General features: G+C 57.7%; 4 protein-coding genes across 4 annotated transcripts; 3 read left to right on the top strand and 1 right to left on the bottom strand.

The window, feature by feature from the left end:
* Window positions 1-354: 354 nt before the first annotated feature.
* Window positions 355-2156, bottom strand: EX895_006481 (uncharacterized protein; the record flags this gene model as incomplete). The annotated part of the gene is made up of 2 exons (XM_029887072.1): window positions 355-1251; window positions 1350-2156. 2 exons carry the CDS (start codon window positions 2154-2156, stop codon window positions 355-357), a joined length of 1704 nt encoding a protein of 567 aa, XP_029736564.1.
* An 869-nt stretch (window positions 2157-3025) lies between these two features.
* Window positions 3026-4564, top strand: EX895_006480 (uncharacterized protein; the record flags this gene model as incomplete). Its single annotated transcript, XM_029887071.1, has 1 exon — window positions 3026-4564. The coding sequence occupies one exon, from the start codon at window positions 3026-3028 to the stop codon at window positions 4562-4564; it is 1539 nt and encodes a 512-aa protein (XP_029736563.1).
* Window positions 4565-8182: 3618 nt separating this feature from the next.
* EX895_006479 (uncharacterized protein) lies at window positions 8183-9706 on the top strand (the record flags this gene model as incomplete). The annotated part of the gene is made up of 1 exon (XM_029887070.1): window positions 8183-9706. One exon carries the CDS (start codon window positions 8183-8185, stop codon window positions 9704-9706), a length of 1524 nt encoding a protein of 507 aa, XP_029736562.1.
* Window positions 9707-10710: 1004 nt separating this feature from the next.
* EX895_006478 (uncharacterized protein) lies at window positions 10711-16533 on the top strand (the record flags this gene model as incomplete). The annotated part of the gene is made up of 1 exon (XM_029887069.1): window positions 10711-16533. One exon carries the CDS (start codon window positions 10711-10713, stop codon window positions 16531-16533), a length of 5823 nt encoding a protein of 1940 aa, XP_029736561.1.
* Window positions 16534-16552: the final 19 nt, after the last annotated feature.

Below are 16552 nucleotides of genomic sequence, written 5' to 3'. Positions count from 1 at the left end.
ACCGCACACACATTCTTTCGTTTCCTGCCTTCAAGCCTACTGTATTTTTAGCACTCTGCATTCTCCCACTCTTTTCTTTTGGCCAATCTTTAAGTTCACATCGGAACACACTGAACGGATGAAAGGAAGAGTGGTTTCAAATGGTAGCTAGCGAGCTAGCAATTAGATTCGGGGAACGAGACACATCGAGCGAGGCATGACAATCCGGACCCTGTTCCAGAAGGACAGGAGGATGGAAGGCCCAAGAGAATACATGTACAGACCGACAACACTACTAAAACCCTACACGGGCACGATGTCCATAAAGACGAAAACGCGATACCAGATCGACAAATCCGAGACGCTGAGAGATTTTCAAGCGACGAGCGAAGCCATGAGACCGGGCCAGTCCAGTGTGGTGGCGTCAGCCTTCTGGTGGCAGGTATCGTCGTCGCCGAGCCCAATGTTGAACTGCATTGGCTCTTCGATCTCGATGTCCAAGTCGACGAGGTCAAACGGCGACGAGCCGGTGCTGGGGACGTCCACCTCGGAGGACGAAGCGTCGCTCATCGAAGCAACACTCGAATCAGCGTTGTCGGCGACGGCGGCGATGTCGTCCTTGTTGCCATAAATGTCTTGGAGCATGGCGTCCGTGGCGAGCTCCCACACGTTCCTCTCGGTGGGCACGAGAGGAGAGTTGAGGAGCTGGAATCGAGCTTGGGGGTCTTGTTCCTTGGTATCGGCGTGCGACAGACTGATGGTGCTGAAGATGGTGGAGTCGCCATTCTTGATGTTGTTACTCTTACTGTTCTCGCTGCTGCTGCCATTTGCACCCTCACCGGAGCCCGCCAAGGCGGTGCTCAGGCTTGCGAAGTCACCTGCAGAGGCGCTTGCTGATCGCGAAGCGCCTGTTGCTGTTGCTGCATGGTCCTCGCCCAGAGGTACAGGTTGAGCCGAGGCGGGAGACGTCGAGGCACCTTGATCTTGAGGCGCAGACGTCGCGTCACCGTGGGCGAACTTGGCGTCGAGGTCGATGAAGTTGGAGAGGAGAGCCTCAGCTTCACGGGCACCGCCGGCTGCTGCCTTCGCTTCGACGGGATGCTGAGACGCAGAGATGTGGGTGCTGGCTGCGATCGACGACGGCTGCTCTGGTGTAGGAACGCTGATCTGGCTAGCGAAGGGGTACCCTTGGTTGACGATGCTGCTGCCATTGACATCGACGTTGCTTCCGACCCTGGCGAGGCCACCTTGTTCGCCAGCGACACCGTCGAACTGTGTGAAGACATCCGCTGCTGGGACTGCTCGAGCTCGGCATCTCTGGAAAGAGATGGTGCATCAGAGCAGGTCGCCTCCGCTGCAGGGAGGCGAACGTCTTCGTTCGAGGATTGCTGACTCAAGGTGTCCAAGGAAAGGGAGGAGGAAGCGGTCGATGCCGGCGCTGCGATCGCTGGGGGCAAGGAAACCTCTTTGCTAGCCAGACCGTTGTTCTGCACAAGTGCAGACGCGAGGTTGGCAGACAGGCCCGCATCAAACTGCGGAGCAAGGGTAGAAGTGGAAGAAGCGGCAAAAGCCGATGAAGATGAGGAGGGAAGAGACAATGATGATGATGATGACGACGACGACAATGAACCAAGAAGGGGAATGAGTGATGGGGCCACGGTGCGAAGAATGGTTTCGAGAGTGGTGACGCGTAGCTGCGAGTCTTTCAGCTTGGCTTCCAGAGCCTGTCGAAGAGCCTGCTCGTCTTGGCGCTGTTGACGGAGCAATGTGTTCTCTGCATTGAGGGAGTTGAGAGAGCCCTCGAGCTGCTCGACGTAGGCCTTCTTGCGTTCTCGCGAATATTGGGCCGAGAGACGGTTTCTTGCTTGGCGAGCTTCGAGACGGGCCTTGCGCTCCTCGTCGCTCGCTCTCTTGCGACCGCCTGTGTGACTGGGCTTGGATGGCGAAGCAGCAGAGGTGGATGACTCGTCACAGTCTTCGTCGTCCGTGTCCTCGTCGTCGTCCTCGGTGATCTTTCGCTTCTTGTTGCTGCTCGAAGCCGAGTCGGTGAGCAAGGCATTGAGGGCCTCGTTCTTGACCGGAGTCTCTGGAAGGCGCGAAGAAGAGGCGGCGGCGGAAGGTGACGTCGACATCGACGGCGAGACGGACAAGGTGGACGCTGATGTGGTGTTGGTCATGATGGGCGATGTGTGCACGATGACGGTAGTGACGAGCAACTAAGGACGGAACGAGAAAGTCTTAGAGAAGAAATGAAAGCGACGATGGCTTTCTCCAACGCTCAGTGAAGAGGAGGAGATAGAGATCAGAGATGTGCAGAGATCAGATGTGCGATCCAGTGCGTTGAAGCAAAAGATCAGAGGAGGCGTTAGGGGGAAAAGAGGAGGAGAGTATAGTGTAGACGTGGAAGGTAGAGGCGGAGAGGATTGGTAAAGGAGTAAGAGGAGGTGCAGGTGGCAGGTGATGGTTGTGGTGTGAGGAAGAGAGAGGGTGACTGTGGGGCGGGAAGCATTCAAGTGCTGCACACCTGTCGACGTGGCACGTTCCGGAGCGGCACCAGCCCAGTCTGTTCAAAGGTCAACTGAGAGGCTGTGCTGTGCGACGCACTTTGCTTGCCGCCGTCGGAAGCGCTGCGCCCATTCCATGACGGATTGACGTGGAAGCTTGATTTCCGCGCTAAAAATTCGACCACTTTCGTGCGATACCAGGTAAACGATAAAGATCGCCGATTCCCGTTGTTACTTGTTCTGATCTTTTTCCGATCAACGAGCCCGCGTCTCTGCAAGATGATGATGCACTGCCGCTCGAAAATAGCCGCTGTGTTGACAAGCAGTTCTGCGCGCAGTCAGCAGATCCGGACGCAGGATCCGAGGACCCTTGCCGGTAAGCGACGTTTGGCCTGTTTGGCCTTTTCACGATCGTGTCGAGCAATGCTTCCCGTTCTCTTGCACTCTTGTACTCTTACACGAAGCATCGCTACGTTGATTCACCACCACCAACTGACAAGTGGTGGGGCTCGCATGCCAGCCTCCAAGCGCCAGTCTACAACATGATGATGGCACACAGGCCAGGCATCCCGAGGCTGTACAGCGGGGGCATGAACGCCATGTTTGATGATGTCGACGAGCTTATCCACGGCGACAAACCAGCAGCAGACAGCGACGCGCTGCCGCCTCCCTTTGCAGCCACAGGCTCGGCAGCCATCGCAACAGCTGCAGCGACACTGGCTCTGGCCAACAACGGCTCCACCACTGTGGCGGCCTCCGTTCGCTCGGTGCCAGCATACCAGCCTCCTTTGCGCCAACGCATCACAGGCTATTACGAGCGACATACACAGCTCACCAACGCTCTCGAGCAGCTCGGCGATGTTCCTGCGCAGCTGGAGGCAACCCAACACGACATCTTTGCCGTCACGGGCAAAGTCAAAAGCCAAGAGGTACGCCTCAAGACGTTACAGGCTGTCTCGAAAGAAAGAAGGGATGCGCACACCAAGATGAGCAGCTCGTTCGCCAGGCGACTCATGAACAAGCGAGGCAGGCGATCTCGGTTGCTTGTTCAAGCTCAAGAACAAGCCGAAGAGGCAGCGGTCCAGCAAGCAGCACACGAAGCCGAGCTGGACCACAACCGATCGCTACTTGCATCCAAGCAGCAGCGCAAGCTCGAACTCGAGCGCGACCTGGTTCAGTACACGGAGATATCCAACCAGCTAGAAAAGATCGATCAGACTCTCTTCGATGGCGCCACGCCCGAATTTGTGCATGACGACTTGGCCGAGTGGGAGGTCAAGGTGTGGATGCAGGTGCAGGTTTTCATGGCCGCAGAGACGAGTCGCGAGAAAAGAGCACGACAAATGCTCAAAGATGCCACTCCCATCCTCGCTTCCATCGTCAAGGACATTCAGACCTGTCTCCAGTACTGCATCGATTCCGGCGTCGCGAGCAACACTAAGTACACCAAGAACTTTCATTCCAATAACAGTGCCAAATCCACCGTCAGCGGAACCCAGCCGCTCATCCTCAAGGCCAAGACGAGCTCGGGCAAGTTCTTCACCACCATCGCCAAAGCTCGCGGTAGTCAAATGCTCGTCCAACGTCCACCCGAGTTTCGTTTGATAGAGCTCTACCTCATGCCAGGCAGCAAGAACCCAAGAGCTGTGGACGAGCGTGGTCTGCACAAGTCGCTGGAAACGTCGTATGCGCAATCCAAAGCGCTCGACTCCTACCTGAAGCGAGAGATCGCAACTAGTCTCGAACGCCAGAAGAAGCTCACAGTCGAAACGACCAAGTTGCAAGAGACGCTCAAGGGTGCACGCCAACACCTTCGTGCTGTTCGCCGCGGTATCGTCGTTGCTGTGGCGCAAGAAGATGGCAGCAACCAAACGGGCGTTCCAGAGCCAGACTCTGCCGCTGCTCAGTCTCATGCTGAGCAAAAAGACTACAAGCTGCCATTACAAGATGGTGCCAACCCCATGATATCTACCCACTTTCCGGACAACTTACGCAAGGAGTCCCATGCTCGACTGCGAAAACTCGTGAAACTCCCCGATCCCGAATCAGACGATGACAATCTCTACCCGGTCATCGCTTGATATGCAGCTTCTCGCCCCCCGATCGACTTAATTCTCTAGGAGGCTCGTTTCAGTCCTCCCTTGTACTTGTACGTCTACTTGTTCTACGCTTTCACGCTCTCTGCAACACGGACAGTCCTTGTGTTGAATCTCGTCCTTGGTCTCGTGAGTGGAGAGCCAGATGCAGCTTTGATTGAGACTGAGCAAGCTTTCCGATCCTAGTCAGCGAAGTTCGCTCCGTCTGCTTGGAATCGCCCTAACCAAATTGGGTCGGAATGACGCTGTTGCTGCTGCACGATACGAGATCGACCTGCCAGATGCTTGCGTGATGCAAGTCATGCCCGCTGTCATCGGATCGTCTGAACTTGAGCCTGGTCTTTTGTTGAGATCGCATGGCTATGGAGCTTGACGCGGGCTTCGCGTTGCTACCATCTAGCTGCGGGGCAAAGGATCTTAATCCCGCTCAAGCCGTCGGGGAGCGTGTCGGACGTTGGACAGGATGACGGGGCCCCGCACGACGCTTCTGCATGGGCTAGATCGCGATGAAGCCCGACAAAGGAGTAGTCTGCATGAAATCAAGTGTACCTGAACCAGGAGCAAAAGTGAGCTCAACTAAGACCGTACCTGTTCGGAGACCGAGCGGATCTTGCAGCAAACAGATGTCGAGCTCTTTGGTTCGAGATCGCTTGGAATGAAACCCGGATCGTTGAGAAGGAGTGTGGTTCGGTCTCAGGGCGTTGCTAACGGTACTCAGCAATCTCACAAGATCGTAGGACAACCTCGTGCGATCTTGTTCAGTTCAGTGCGGGGCAAGGTGGCACGCAAACATGACACATGAAAAAAAAACAAGTCATATGACAAGCAAGGTCATTTGCCGATGGCCGTCAGCAACAAGGTAGAGATGGAGATACCCTATTTGCTGTGAAGATGCAGTATCCTCGTTGTTGTCATCAGCTTGTGCAGCTGGTTGCGTGGACAGAGTGTGGGTGAGACCTACATGCATTTGTTGAGGATGCCAAGGGTGTGGATTGCTAGGCGTCGCAACGATGCCTCCACAGAAAGCAGTAAGCTAAGCAGTCCGAGCGGGAAACGTGCTCAGAGCGTGTCGAGTTGAGCCAAGGTGCATCCTCTGTCGAGTAAAGGATGGATGAACTGCCAAGAACTCCGCATACCCCGGTGGATGCGCGTCGTACACTCGTTTGCTGCGCTTGCGAGTGTGCACTTTTCGACAGCTATTCCGAGATGAGAAAAGCGAGATACTGCTGGTTCGCCCTGCCATGTCTCCGTTTCAGCCAGAGTCTCGACCCTGCTTCTTTCCCCGTGTCAGTGGCCCTTTGCTGGCTTGCCCCCAAATGGGCAGATTTCCCTTTCCCCACCCTTGTCTGTGCCTCGCACATGGTGCAACGTGGTCTTGCCCTTCTTGGAGGCTCGGGTTGGAATGTTCTGCAACTGCCGTGCGACCAAGTTTTGAACCTTGTTATTTCGCACACTAGCTACGCACATTAGCCAACGACTGTGTGAGAATGGCGACACTGGCTGATCACGGTCACTTGCTGAATCTGAGAGAAAAAAAGCTGTGCATCGCATGAAGCTCGTCCGGCAAGCACGAATGTGCACGCGATAAGCAGATGGCGACATGATGGCACCTGCTTTGACCGAGCGGCTCGGATGTCTCCGTTCCAGAATTGGTCAAGAAGGTGTTTGTGGCTCAATGTATTGCGCCACTTTCAAAGTTCCCGTTTCTTGGCGGTGTCCTCTTCGTGCCACCGCCCACACTTCATATCTGGTTACATAGTGTCAGCGCAGTTGATTGCATCGGCAAATCCAGCCTGCCGCCAACGTTGCTCCTTGGCACACGCTCGGAAAAACCATTCGTGAACGTCCGTGTTCCTGCCCTCACCGGTGACTGTCCTCCCTGCCCCAATTGAGTGCTGCAAGCCCTCTCACTCTCCTTGCTTTGTTTTTTTTGCGAGAGATACCATGAGCTCATGTCGATAGATCCCAAGTCTCTGTTTCCTAGATAACCGAATTCACGGAACGAAGCGATCAAGCCTCGTTGGCCCAGCGACCGAGGCGGCACTGGCTCCTCAGTCGGGTCTGAAACTGTTGCTGCATCGACACGGCGAATCATTTCCCCACCCATTGTCAGGCGTCCAAGCAAGGCGAAACAGTGGACGGGCAAGGCAGCGGGCAGTTGGGCGCGAAGCATAGTGTAAGTGCGATTCGATGCAGTAGTGTAATCCGCTCGGTCTTGCTGGGTTTGGATATCGGGGTATCGAATTTCCAACTCCACTTGCTCCCTCTTGCATCGCCGCCGTCTACAACCACCTAATTAGCTCGTGGCTCGATCGCCGCTTTCTCGTTTGTCCAGCGGGAACGAGGACACTTTTCGAAAGCATGTTTGCTCCCCACTATTCGCCCTGTAACCCGTTCCCCGCAACTTGCTTTTCGAAGCGGCTCAAGCTCCGGTTTGAAGCATCTGCTCTATGTTCCTCGCTACCGAATCAGAGGTGGATCGAGTCCAACCCCGCATGCAAGCTCCCTTGCTAGCTGCAGCAACCACCGCACTTTTCTGCCACGTCGCTCTTTGTCTCAGAGCAAGGGCACCCTGCAAAAGTTGTTCGTCTGATTTTCCGACCAAGGCAGTATGGCTGTGTGGCCTCACAAGCTCGCTTCGAGATGCCAAGCAAATTCTACGAGCGTGGCATCTGTTTCGCTCGCTTGCTCGTCCACGTTGATCCACACCCAAACTCGTCCCTGGGCTGCCACTTGCCTGTCCCAGCCTCAGTCTTGCCTCGTGGCAATCCTTGGCTTGGCTCAATTGTCCAGCACCGTCGAGGGTATCATTCTCAGGCGTTCCTGGTTCGCCGTCGTCGTTCTCCGTTACCAAATGAAGCGTCCCTGTCCTGTTCTGCCGTTGTTCATACGGGCCCTCTGCCCTCCTGCCTGGCCCTAAATGCCGACCGTAAGCTCAGCTATCCCCGCAAGACGTCCAGCCCAAGCTCGGCGACTCGAAAGCTGTATACGCTCTGCCGGGAGTTGAGTGCTTTTGCGCGCGAACCTCGACCTTGTCCAGAATCCGGCGCTCGATGACCCCTGTCCCTCTGGTTCTGCGTTCGACTGAGCTTTCGCTTGAAGACGATAGCCTTCATCTCATTGGTCGACTCCGGATCCACCCAACGTTGTCTTACTCGTGGCCGCCGCACTCCGCGCCTTGCTCTGTACTCCTGCAGCCTTGCACATTGTCCCAAAATCACTCGTTTTTTTTTGGCCTGAGCCTCTGTGTCGATACAGCTCGACCAAGGTCTCACCGTGCCCTTGTCCCCAATCCTAGTGCTGTTGGTCAAGGTCGCATTCGCATGCGCTCACCCGCCTCCTGCACCCCAGACTCGTGCGCACTGGACCCGCATCTTGCCCCGCATCTTGCCCCGCAAATCTGTCCGTTGTTCCTGTCTCGCGTTCACGCATCAGAAAGGTGGCCTCGTGGTACCTTCGCGTTGCCATTTTTGCGTCCCCCACGTCCGTCGTCCTGGAAGGTATAAAGACCTGCCCTCCAACAAGCACTGCTCACGTTCTTTATCTCGTTGTCATCTCTTCCTCTTCCTCTCCCTCATTCCACATTACATCGAATCTGCAACCATGGCGTACCGCACTCCTGACTCGGCCTCGATCGAGAAGAAGGATGACTCCCGTCTTGAGGATGGTGTCCTGATGGCACCCGTCCTCACCGCCGGAACCACCAACGCTGATGCCGTCGCCTCCACCATCGATGACCCCAAAGAGACCGCTCGTCTTATTCGGAAGCTCGACTGGCACGTTTTGCCTATCTGCTCCGTTCTATACCTGTTTTCTTTCCTCGACCGTACTGCAATTGGTAACGCACGCGTTCTCGGCATGCAGAAGGACCTAAACCTCACCGACAATGGCTACGCTGCGGCCTTGTCCGTCTTTTTCGGGCTCTACTGTCTCTTGGAAGTACCATCGAACCTCATCCTCAAGAAGATGGGAGCCAAGAAATGGATCCCCATCATCGTCGTCACCTGGGGTCTGGTCATGCTCTTCACCGGCTTCTCGAACAACTTTGCCGCTCTCTTCGCCTGGCGTCTCCTTCTCGGCGCTGCTGAGGCAGGTCTCTTCCCCGGTATCACCTACTACCTCACGATTCTTTACCCGCGCAGGTCGATCCAGCTTCGAGTTGGTCTCTTCTTCTCGGCTGCTACCATCGCTGGTGCTTTCGGTGGTCTGCTCGCTTTCGGTCTTGCCAAGGTGCACGCTGGCAAATACAACGGCTGGAGTTGGATCTTCTTTGTAGAAGGCGCCCTGACCATCCTCGTTGGTGTCATCGCTTACTTTGTGCTCTTCGACGGTCTCGAGAAGGCGCCCTTCCTGACCGAGAGCGAGAAGATCTACATGAGCGACCGAGTGCACTTCGACGGCAACGACATTCCCATGAACGACGAGTTCGCCTGGAAGTTTGTCTGGGCTGGTCTGAAGGACTGGAAGACGCTCTTCACTCTCATCTGCTACGTCACCACCATCACTCCGCTCTACAGTACCGCACTCACTCTGCCTACCATCCTCAAGACGTCGCTCAAGTACAACTCGGTCGACGCCAACCTCTACACGGTGCCCGTGTACACGGTTGCTGCTGCCACTGTGGTCGTCTTTGCCTACTTTGCCGACCGCACGGGTATCCGATTCCCCTTCATCTGCCTGGGCACTTTGATCTCTGGTATTGGCTGGGGACTCTCGCTCGCCTACGGCAGGTCGAACCCCAAGATCGCCTACGGAGCTCAGTTCATCTCTGCTGCTGGTTCGTATGCCGCGTTCCCCGGTGTGGTGGCCTCGCTCACGCAAACTATCGGCGGTAAGACCAAGCGCTCGGTGTGCATCGCCATCATCGTCGGCTTCGGTGGTCTGGCGGGTACCATCTCGAGCAACATCTTCCCCAAGAAGCAGGCACCCTACTTCCACCGCGCGCACTACATCAACATTGGCATGAACGCCGTCGCCTTCTGCTCGGCCTTGTCGTTCGCCGGTCTGCTGTACCTCGCCAACAAGCGCAAGCAGGCCAAGATCGACTCTGGTGAGGCTGGCCGTCTTACCAAGGAGCAGATCGCCGACATGGGTGACGAGTCGCCTTACTTCAAGTACCGCTACTGAGCGAAAAGGCCCATCTTGATCGGCTATAGATTGTTCTCTGTGTTTGGTTACTATCATTGTCTTTGTCACTTGTGTTCTTAGGTTATTTCGTGTATGAATAGATTGCTCTTCAGCGTTGGCTTGTCCTGCAGACTGCGACGAGTAAGGGGTAGCTTAATGGTCATCAGATGTTTACCGCTAGTCCTCTTGACATTTCGACGTCCGCACATGAAGCAAGTCCGTGAGCACGTTATGGTCGATATTCTGAGAGCGATACTACCAACACACCGGGACTTGACCAGCCAGAGTCGAGCCTTGCCTTATATCGATTCTCGGAGTCAAAGTTTCGCTAGCAACCGAGAACCGCGGGGGAGATAGTTCGAAGGTCGTTATGACCTCTACGAGGCATTTCCAGCAATAAGCTCTTCGAAACTTCGCAACAAGCGAGAACAGGTGCAAGATTATGGTCGCTTGGCGCAGTGCTAGCAACAGTCTCGTTGGAGGACCACAAAAGTCCTTTGCTTCAAGGGGCGAGAGCTCGAAGCACCTTACCTTGCCATGTTTCCCAGACGCTTTCCATTCTTACTACAGATCGTCCTTGGAACGCTCTGCATGACATACTGGTCCGTGAAACACCTCGATATGATTCGACTTGCGGTGGCATGAGGTTTGGCGGAGGACAGGGGTCGAAGTTTGACAGCTGTGGACATATTCTCGGAATTCGGCGAGTGCCGCGAGGAAATCGCATGGGCATTTCGCCGTTGCAGCGCAGACCTCCTTTCGACAACACCCTCTCCCTACCTCAACCACTCCGGCCATCGCGGCAACAACAAGCTCAGAAGCTGTTACACTCCCTCGCAGGCTGCTCTCTAGACCGGCGCCGGTTTGGCACAGGCCAACGATCTTTATCAATCAACACGGCTCGACTTTGACAAGAACCATGCGGTAAAATTGTAACACAAGACCAGTCCAACAGCAAGTTTCGCCGCTTCGTGCGTTAGGCACAGACCACCATAGACGCCAGTATGCAGCAGCAAAACTCAGGCTCGGGTGCATATGGCTCGAACGGGTCGTCGGGTGCGACGGGCTTCAGCGCGTTCGGGAGACCACAACAGAACCCTTCGAGCAGCATTCCACCAAATACCTTCTTTCGACCACCATCTCAGGGCGCACAACCGTCGGCTTTTTCGTCTGGCTTCAACAATGGGCAGCAACAACAACAGCAGCAGCAGCAGCAGCAGCAGCAGCAGCCCCAGCAAGGTCCTGCATTTGGCGCACAGCAACCTTTCAACAGTGGCGGACCGCGCCCCCCATTTCAGCAATCCGGCTTTGGCACACCTCGCCCCTTCAATAGCGGACACCAGCCTCGACCACAGCGTCCCAGCTTCAACGGACCGCGACCTGCCATGAACGACCAACAGTCGTCGTCCACGTTCGGCAGTAGACCGAGACCGTTCACAGCCCGACCGACGGGGCCGAACATGGCACAAGAGGGAGGAAGGCCCCCAAATTCGAATAGCTTCCGAGGAGGAAGAGGTGGAGGCAGCATTCGTCCCATCAAGCCTTTCGTATCTCATGCGAATGCGAATCAGCAGTCGGCATCGGCTTACGGCAGCAGCGATACAAGCATGGAAGCGGGGCCGAGCAACCAGCATGCGCCTCGACCACGACCACGACCTTTTGCCAACAAGTCGACTACTTTCAATACACAGCCGCCGCAATCTCAACCCGCGGCCTCCTTCGCTGCGCCATCCAACAGTCAGAGTACAGTTTCGACATCTTCCTTTGGTACAGGCGCCGCTTCTCAGAATGAGGCAAATTTTGCTGGTGCATCCTCCTTCGGTCAGCCCAGCTCGTCGTTCTCATCCACACAGACGTCGAGCAGCTTTGGAGCAAGCGCTTCTGCTTTTGGATCCTCGGCCGGTGCAAGCAACACCGCTCCTGCGACGTCAGCATTTGGAGGGGGTACCAAGCCAAGTGCAGGCCCCACCTTTGGATCAACATCGTCGCAACCCTCAGCTTTCGGAAGCGCCACAGGACCTTCTGCTCCCTCCTCTGCCTTCGGAGGAGCAAGTCATAGCGGATCTTCGTTCGGTAGCTCATCATTTGCAGCAACCCAACCGCAAGCACGACTGCAAACGAGCGCCACCCCAAATTTACCCTCTGCCGCACCACCTGCCTCCAACAGCAATCCTCCTCCAGCTTCCTCCACCGCGCCAACAAGCTCCTTTTCCAACTTTCTCCGCAAGGACCGCGGTGGCGCCTCCACACCGGGCAGCGGCGCTGCTACTCCCTTTGCGTCAGTGGGCGACCATGCCGCAACCGCAACCGCAGCGGACGAGGACGAGCTGCGCAAGAAGCGCTTCGAAGATGCTCCCAAAGTCGGCAACCGCTTTCTCGAAATGAAAGGTGGCCGCGAAGCGCTTCGAAACGCCTACATCAAGTCCGGCGTGCTTCCGGACCCGGACAAGCCCACTGATCTCGCGTTGGCCGTCAAGCTGGTGGGCACGTGTCAGGACATGTGTCCCGAATTCGAGCGCGAAGAGCGTGAGTTTCAGAAGGAGCTTGACCCGCTCGAACTGTACCCGGGCACAGACCGAGTCGATCCGCGCATTGCTGTAAAGATCTACCGCCGTCCAGCTGCGGGTCGAGAGCTGCCGTTGCCGGAAGACGTTCGTCCGCCACCTGTGCTCAAACGCACGCTCGACTACCTCTTCCACGACCTCTTGCCTGCTGATCCGAACAATCCGAGGTTCACTCAGGTTCAGGGTTTTCTGTGGAACCGCACACGAGCGGTGCGTCAAGACTTCATCGTACAGAGTGAGGGTGGGCCCATCGCGATCGAGTGCCACGAGCGCATTGCGAGGTATCACATCCTCTGTCTGCACTGGCGCGGTGGACCAGGTGCCGAAGGCTGGAGTGAGCAGCAGGAGCTCGAGCAGCTGCGAAAGACCATGCGCAGTCTCATCGAGTTCTACGACGACCATCGCCGAAAGTTGTCCTCCAGTGCGAACGGCAGCGGCGTCGGCGACAGTCGTCAGCAGACGTCTCCCAACGAAGCAGAGTTCCGTGCCTACAACCTCTTGCTCCACCTGCGCGACCCCGAGACTCTCCGGGAAGCCGAACTGCTGCCCGGCGACATCTTCCGGTCGCCTCTGGTGCAAACCGCAATCAAGCTGCGGGAGCTCGCGCAGCGCTCCAACAACCTCGAGAAGCGCGGACAGCCGAGAAACACCGAGGCGACGCTCAACTTTTTCTCCAAGTTCTTCGCCGAGCTGCGCAAGCCGAACGTGAATTATCTCATGGCGTGTCTTGCCGAGAACTCGTTCGGATCCGTGCGCACTGGGGCGGTGAAAGCCATGGCCAAGGCGTACATGGCGCAGCATCGAGGCCTGCCGGTCGAGAGGCTTCAGCATGTGCTGGGCATGGACTCGGCCGAGCAGGTGGTGGGGATGGCCACGCATCTGGGGCTCGAGCTCGAATACGAGGCGGATGCGCCGGCGGGGGTCAAGATCCACCGAAGCGCGACAATCAACGAGGACAAGCCTCTGGTGACTCCTTTCAGTACTACCATTGTAGAGGTAAAGCGGGGGTCATATACGAGTGCCGATGTCGTCGATGGGCGTGCGTCAGGTGCCAGAGCCGTCCCTAATCAGGTACAAGCACGAACGCGAGGTTCGACAACATCGGTATCGTCAACGCAAGCTTTTGGGCAGAGTGCTCCAAATGGTGCGACACCAGCGTTTGGCATGAAGATGCAACAGCAGCAGCCCGGGTCACATTTCGGTCCCACGGCTCCTTCTTCACCATTGGGGCAGCCTCAATCGCAGCGAGATGCAAATCAGTCTCCCGCTTTCGGTTCCGCTTCTCCATCGAAATTCTCCGCTACTGCCCCGTCTTTCACACCGGCATCACTTGGCGGCTCCAACTCTGGAAATGCAAGCTCAACGACGGCTTCCAGCCCCTTTGGCTCCTTCTCCGGCTTTGGGAACAATGACGTAAAGAAGGACAGCGCCGCCCCGAAAGCAGGTCTGCCGAGTTTTGGTGCTTTTGGTAAGGACTCATCGCAGCCTAAGAAAGAGCCTGTCGCTGCGCCCTCACATTTCGGCAACAAGTCGATCGTGTCCAGCACACCACCTTCGGACACGCAGTCCAAAGCCTCTTCGCTCCCGAGCTTCTCCTTCGGTCAGCCGGCTGCGAAGGGCTCTAGTGGCGCGTCTGCTGCAGAGAGCACTCAGAACAAGCCTGCGCCGTCGTTTTCTTTCGGCAGTTCGGCCAAAACAGAGTCTGGGACCAGCAAGCCTGCGATGCCCTCTTTCTTCGGCTCGTCACTGGCCAAGCAGGCTGGGAGCGACAACCAGGAGCAGACGCTTTCTGCTGCTCAAACGCCTCCACAGCCTGCCGATGCCAAGCATATTGGCCTGACCGCAGCAAGCAGCGCGCCGAAGCGACGCACCTCTGATCCGAAGGAGAATGTCGCAGCGCAGGCAGCTGCCGCTGCCAAGATTGAAGCGGAAAAGAAAGCGCAAGCCAAGCGCAAAGCCTCTGCACGGGCGGCGTACGCCGTCGAGCGCGCGTTCAACAAGCTATCTGACGATGTGGTTCGGTCTCTGTCGGAGAAGGTGGCGGCGCGAGCAGTGCAGGAAGAAGACGTGCGACGTCGAGCTGCATCGAGGGACGAGCTGTTGGCGCGCATCACGGAGAAGCTCTGGCAGCAGTTGGCGGAGGAACATGTGGCAGAGGCAGCGGAAGAGGCAAGTCGGGTGGCAGCTGCCCAAATGTTCCGGTCGCGAAGCTGCGCCATGCGGGCCTGGTCGCGCTGGACGGAGGTGCTACAGGAGCGCAGGGATCGTGAGCAGCAACGACAGCGGCTGGAGGAGATTCGTAGTGAGATTCGGCGCAGGAACATCCTCGGCCGCGTCCAGGCAGACGCCGCACCCTCAGTGAAAGCTGCGAGCAAAGCATCCACCCACGACGAGACGAGTCCCATCCGACATGCGTTTTCCATCCGTCAGGCGCTTCTCACGGGCGAGCGAGTCCCGGCATCCAATCCCACGCCAAGGCTCAAACGCAAGCTCGAAGACGAACCCATGTCGCTCTCCGAAGGCCGCGCGTCTCTGCAGGGAGACGCCGAGCTCACCGAACGCTGGACCCGCGTGCGACGCCAACGCAGTCAGCTCTGGGCTGAGGGATCGCTGCTCCACCGCCTAGCCGACCACATCGAGGAGCTGCTGCTGCACTTCCGACCCGCCGAGCTGGACCGGCTCGTGATCCTGTACTCCGGAGCTCCCGGGCAGCATGTGGCCTCTAGCTGGCTGCGCGTCAAGTTCGGCTTCTCCCCCGCCGCCCCTGTCGAAACCGCAGGCACCGAGGTCGGACGCGATGTGCTCGAGATCGATCTTGCCGACGGGTCGCAGCTCGAGCTCGTTGATGTGACACCAACGTCCGTGGGGGGTCGGGTTGAGCTCGAGGCGGTGCTGCCGGAACAGCTGGATGAACATAGTCAGCCGGGGTTGGTAATCTTTGAAACCAGTCCTGGCGCCGCTCAGGCGGCGACGGCTGCAGAGAGGCGGCGGGTGATTGTGGAGGATCGGAGGAGGCTGGAGGACGTGGCCAAGTCGAAACTTGTCCAGGGCAGCCAGTTGGCATGTCGACTGCTGGTGATTAGTTGGGGGAGTGCAGAGGCAGGGGTGGAACGACCGAGCACGGCTGTGGTGCAGGACGATGACGACGTAGAGATGTCTGATGTGAACTCGAGCGGCGGATCAGGGCAACAGGAAACCCTGCTCGCCTCGCTGGGAGTCGATGCCGCCAAAACCATCCGCAGTCGCGCCAGTCCCATCCATCCCACACCACACACAAAGCCATCGGCCGTCATCGCGCGCGCATTCGACAAAGTCGGCGTACTCGAACTGGACGATGCGTCGGTCTCGGTCGAAACCACGCTGTCCACCTTGCTGGCACGAGCCATGCCCGACCTGGCACCCAACGCGGCGCTGTACTTGAGCGCAGGACGCCGCCGAGCGACGCTGGAAGACGTCGCGCTCGGGTTCTACGACCAGTGGGGGCGTACGGCTGCGCTGCTGTTCGACTTGCTGTCTGGGCTCCCGCCGCCACTGCTGCTGTCCGCACGCGCAGATGGCTCGGCGGAGGGGGTGGAGCAGCTGGCGGCAAAGACATTGCGGATCTTGACTGCGCTCGCAAACCACGTCCTGCGCACAGTCGTCAACTTGTCCGAGACGATCTTGGACGAGGACAACGCATCGGAAGAGGGCAGACTCGAGATCCCGCCTCCGTCTGCGTCTGCGTCTGCGTCTGCGTCTCCTGCCTCCACTTCCAAGACTGGCCCCGCGGGGCAAACGCTCATCAGCATGGCGCTGTCGCAACTCGAGCAGCTACCGGACGACGACGCGGAGCAGAAGCTGCACCTGCGCTCGAGTCTGTACTCCTCTGTGCAACCGCAATGCGCGGAGCTGGGGCCCGTGCTGGCCGCAGTCAACCGCACGCACATCGACCGGCTGTTCCGCTACGCGCTCGAGAAGCTCAGCCGCGTGTGGATCGGCGTCAAGCAGCCGGCGTCCGCGGAGGAGTGGGCCGAGGCGCACGAGACATTTGCCAGCTTGTGCGCGGCCGCTGTGGACGAGGTGGCGGATGGGGCGAGGCGCGTGTGGGCGCAGTTCAGGGCGGCAGAGAAGGCGTGCGTGCGGGGTCGCGCGATGGAGGAGGAGGAAGAGGACGAGGACGAGGTGGTTGTCACGGGGCAGGGGCAGGGGGGAAAGGTGGGCGAGTTGAGAGACTTGATTGCCCAGACGAGGCGCTTCCTCGACGCTCGACCAGCACACGCGTAAAGCACACACTCCCAAAACA

Source organism: Sporisorium graminicola, chromosome SGRAM_9 (assembly GCF_005498985.1).
Source record: "Sporisorium graminicola strain CBS 10092 chromosome SGRAM_9, whole genome shotgun sequence".
NCBI lineage: Eukaryota > Fungi > Basidiomycota > Ustilaginomycetes > Ustilaginales > Ustilaginaceae > Sporisorium > Sporisorium graminicola.
Note: the sequence above shows the minus strand (reverse complement) of the source record. Positions and strands in the feature narration are given on the sequence as shown.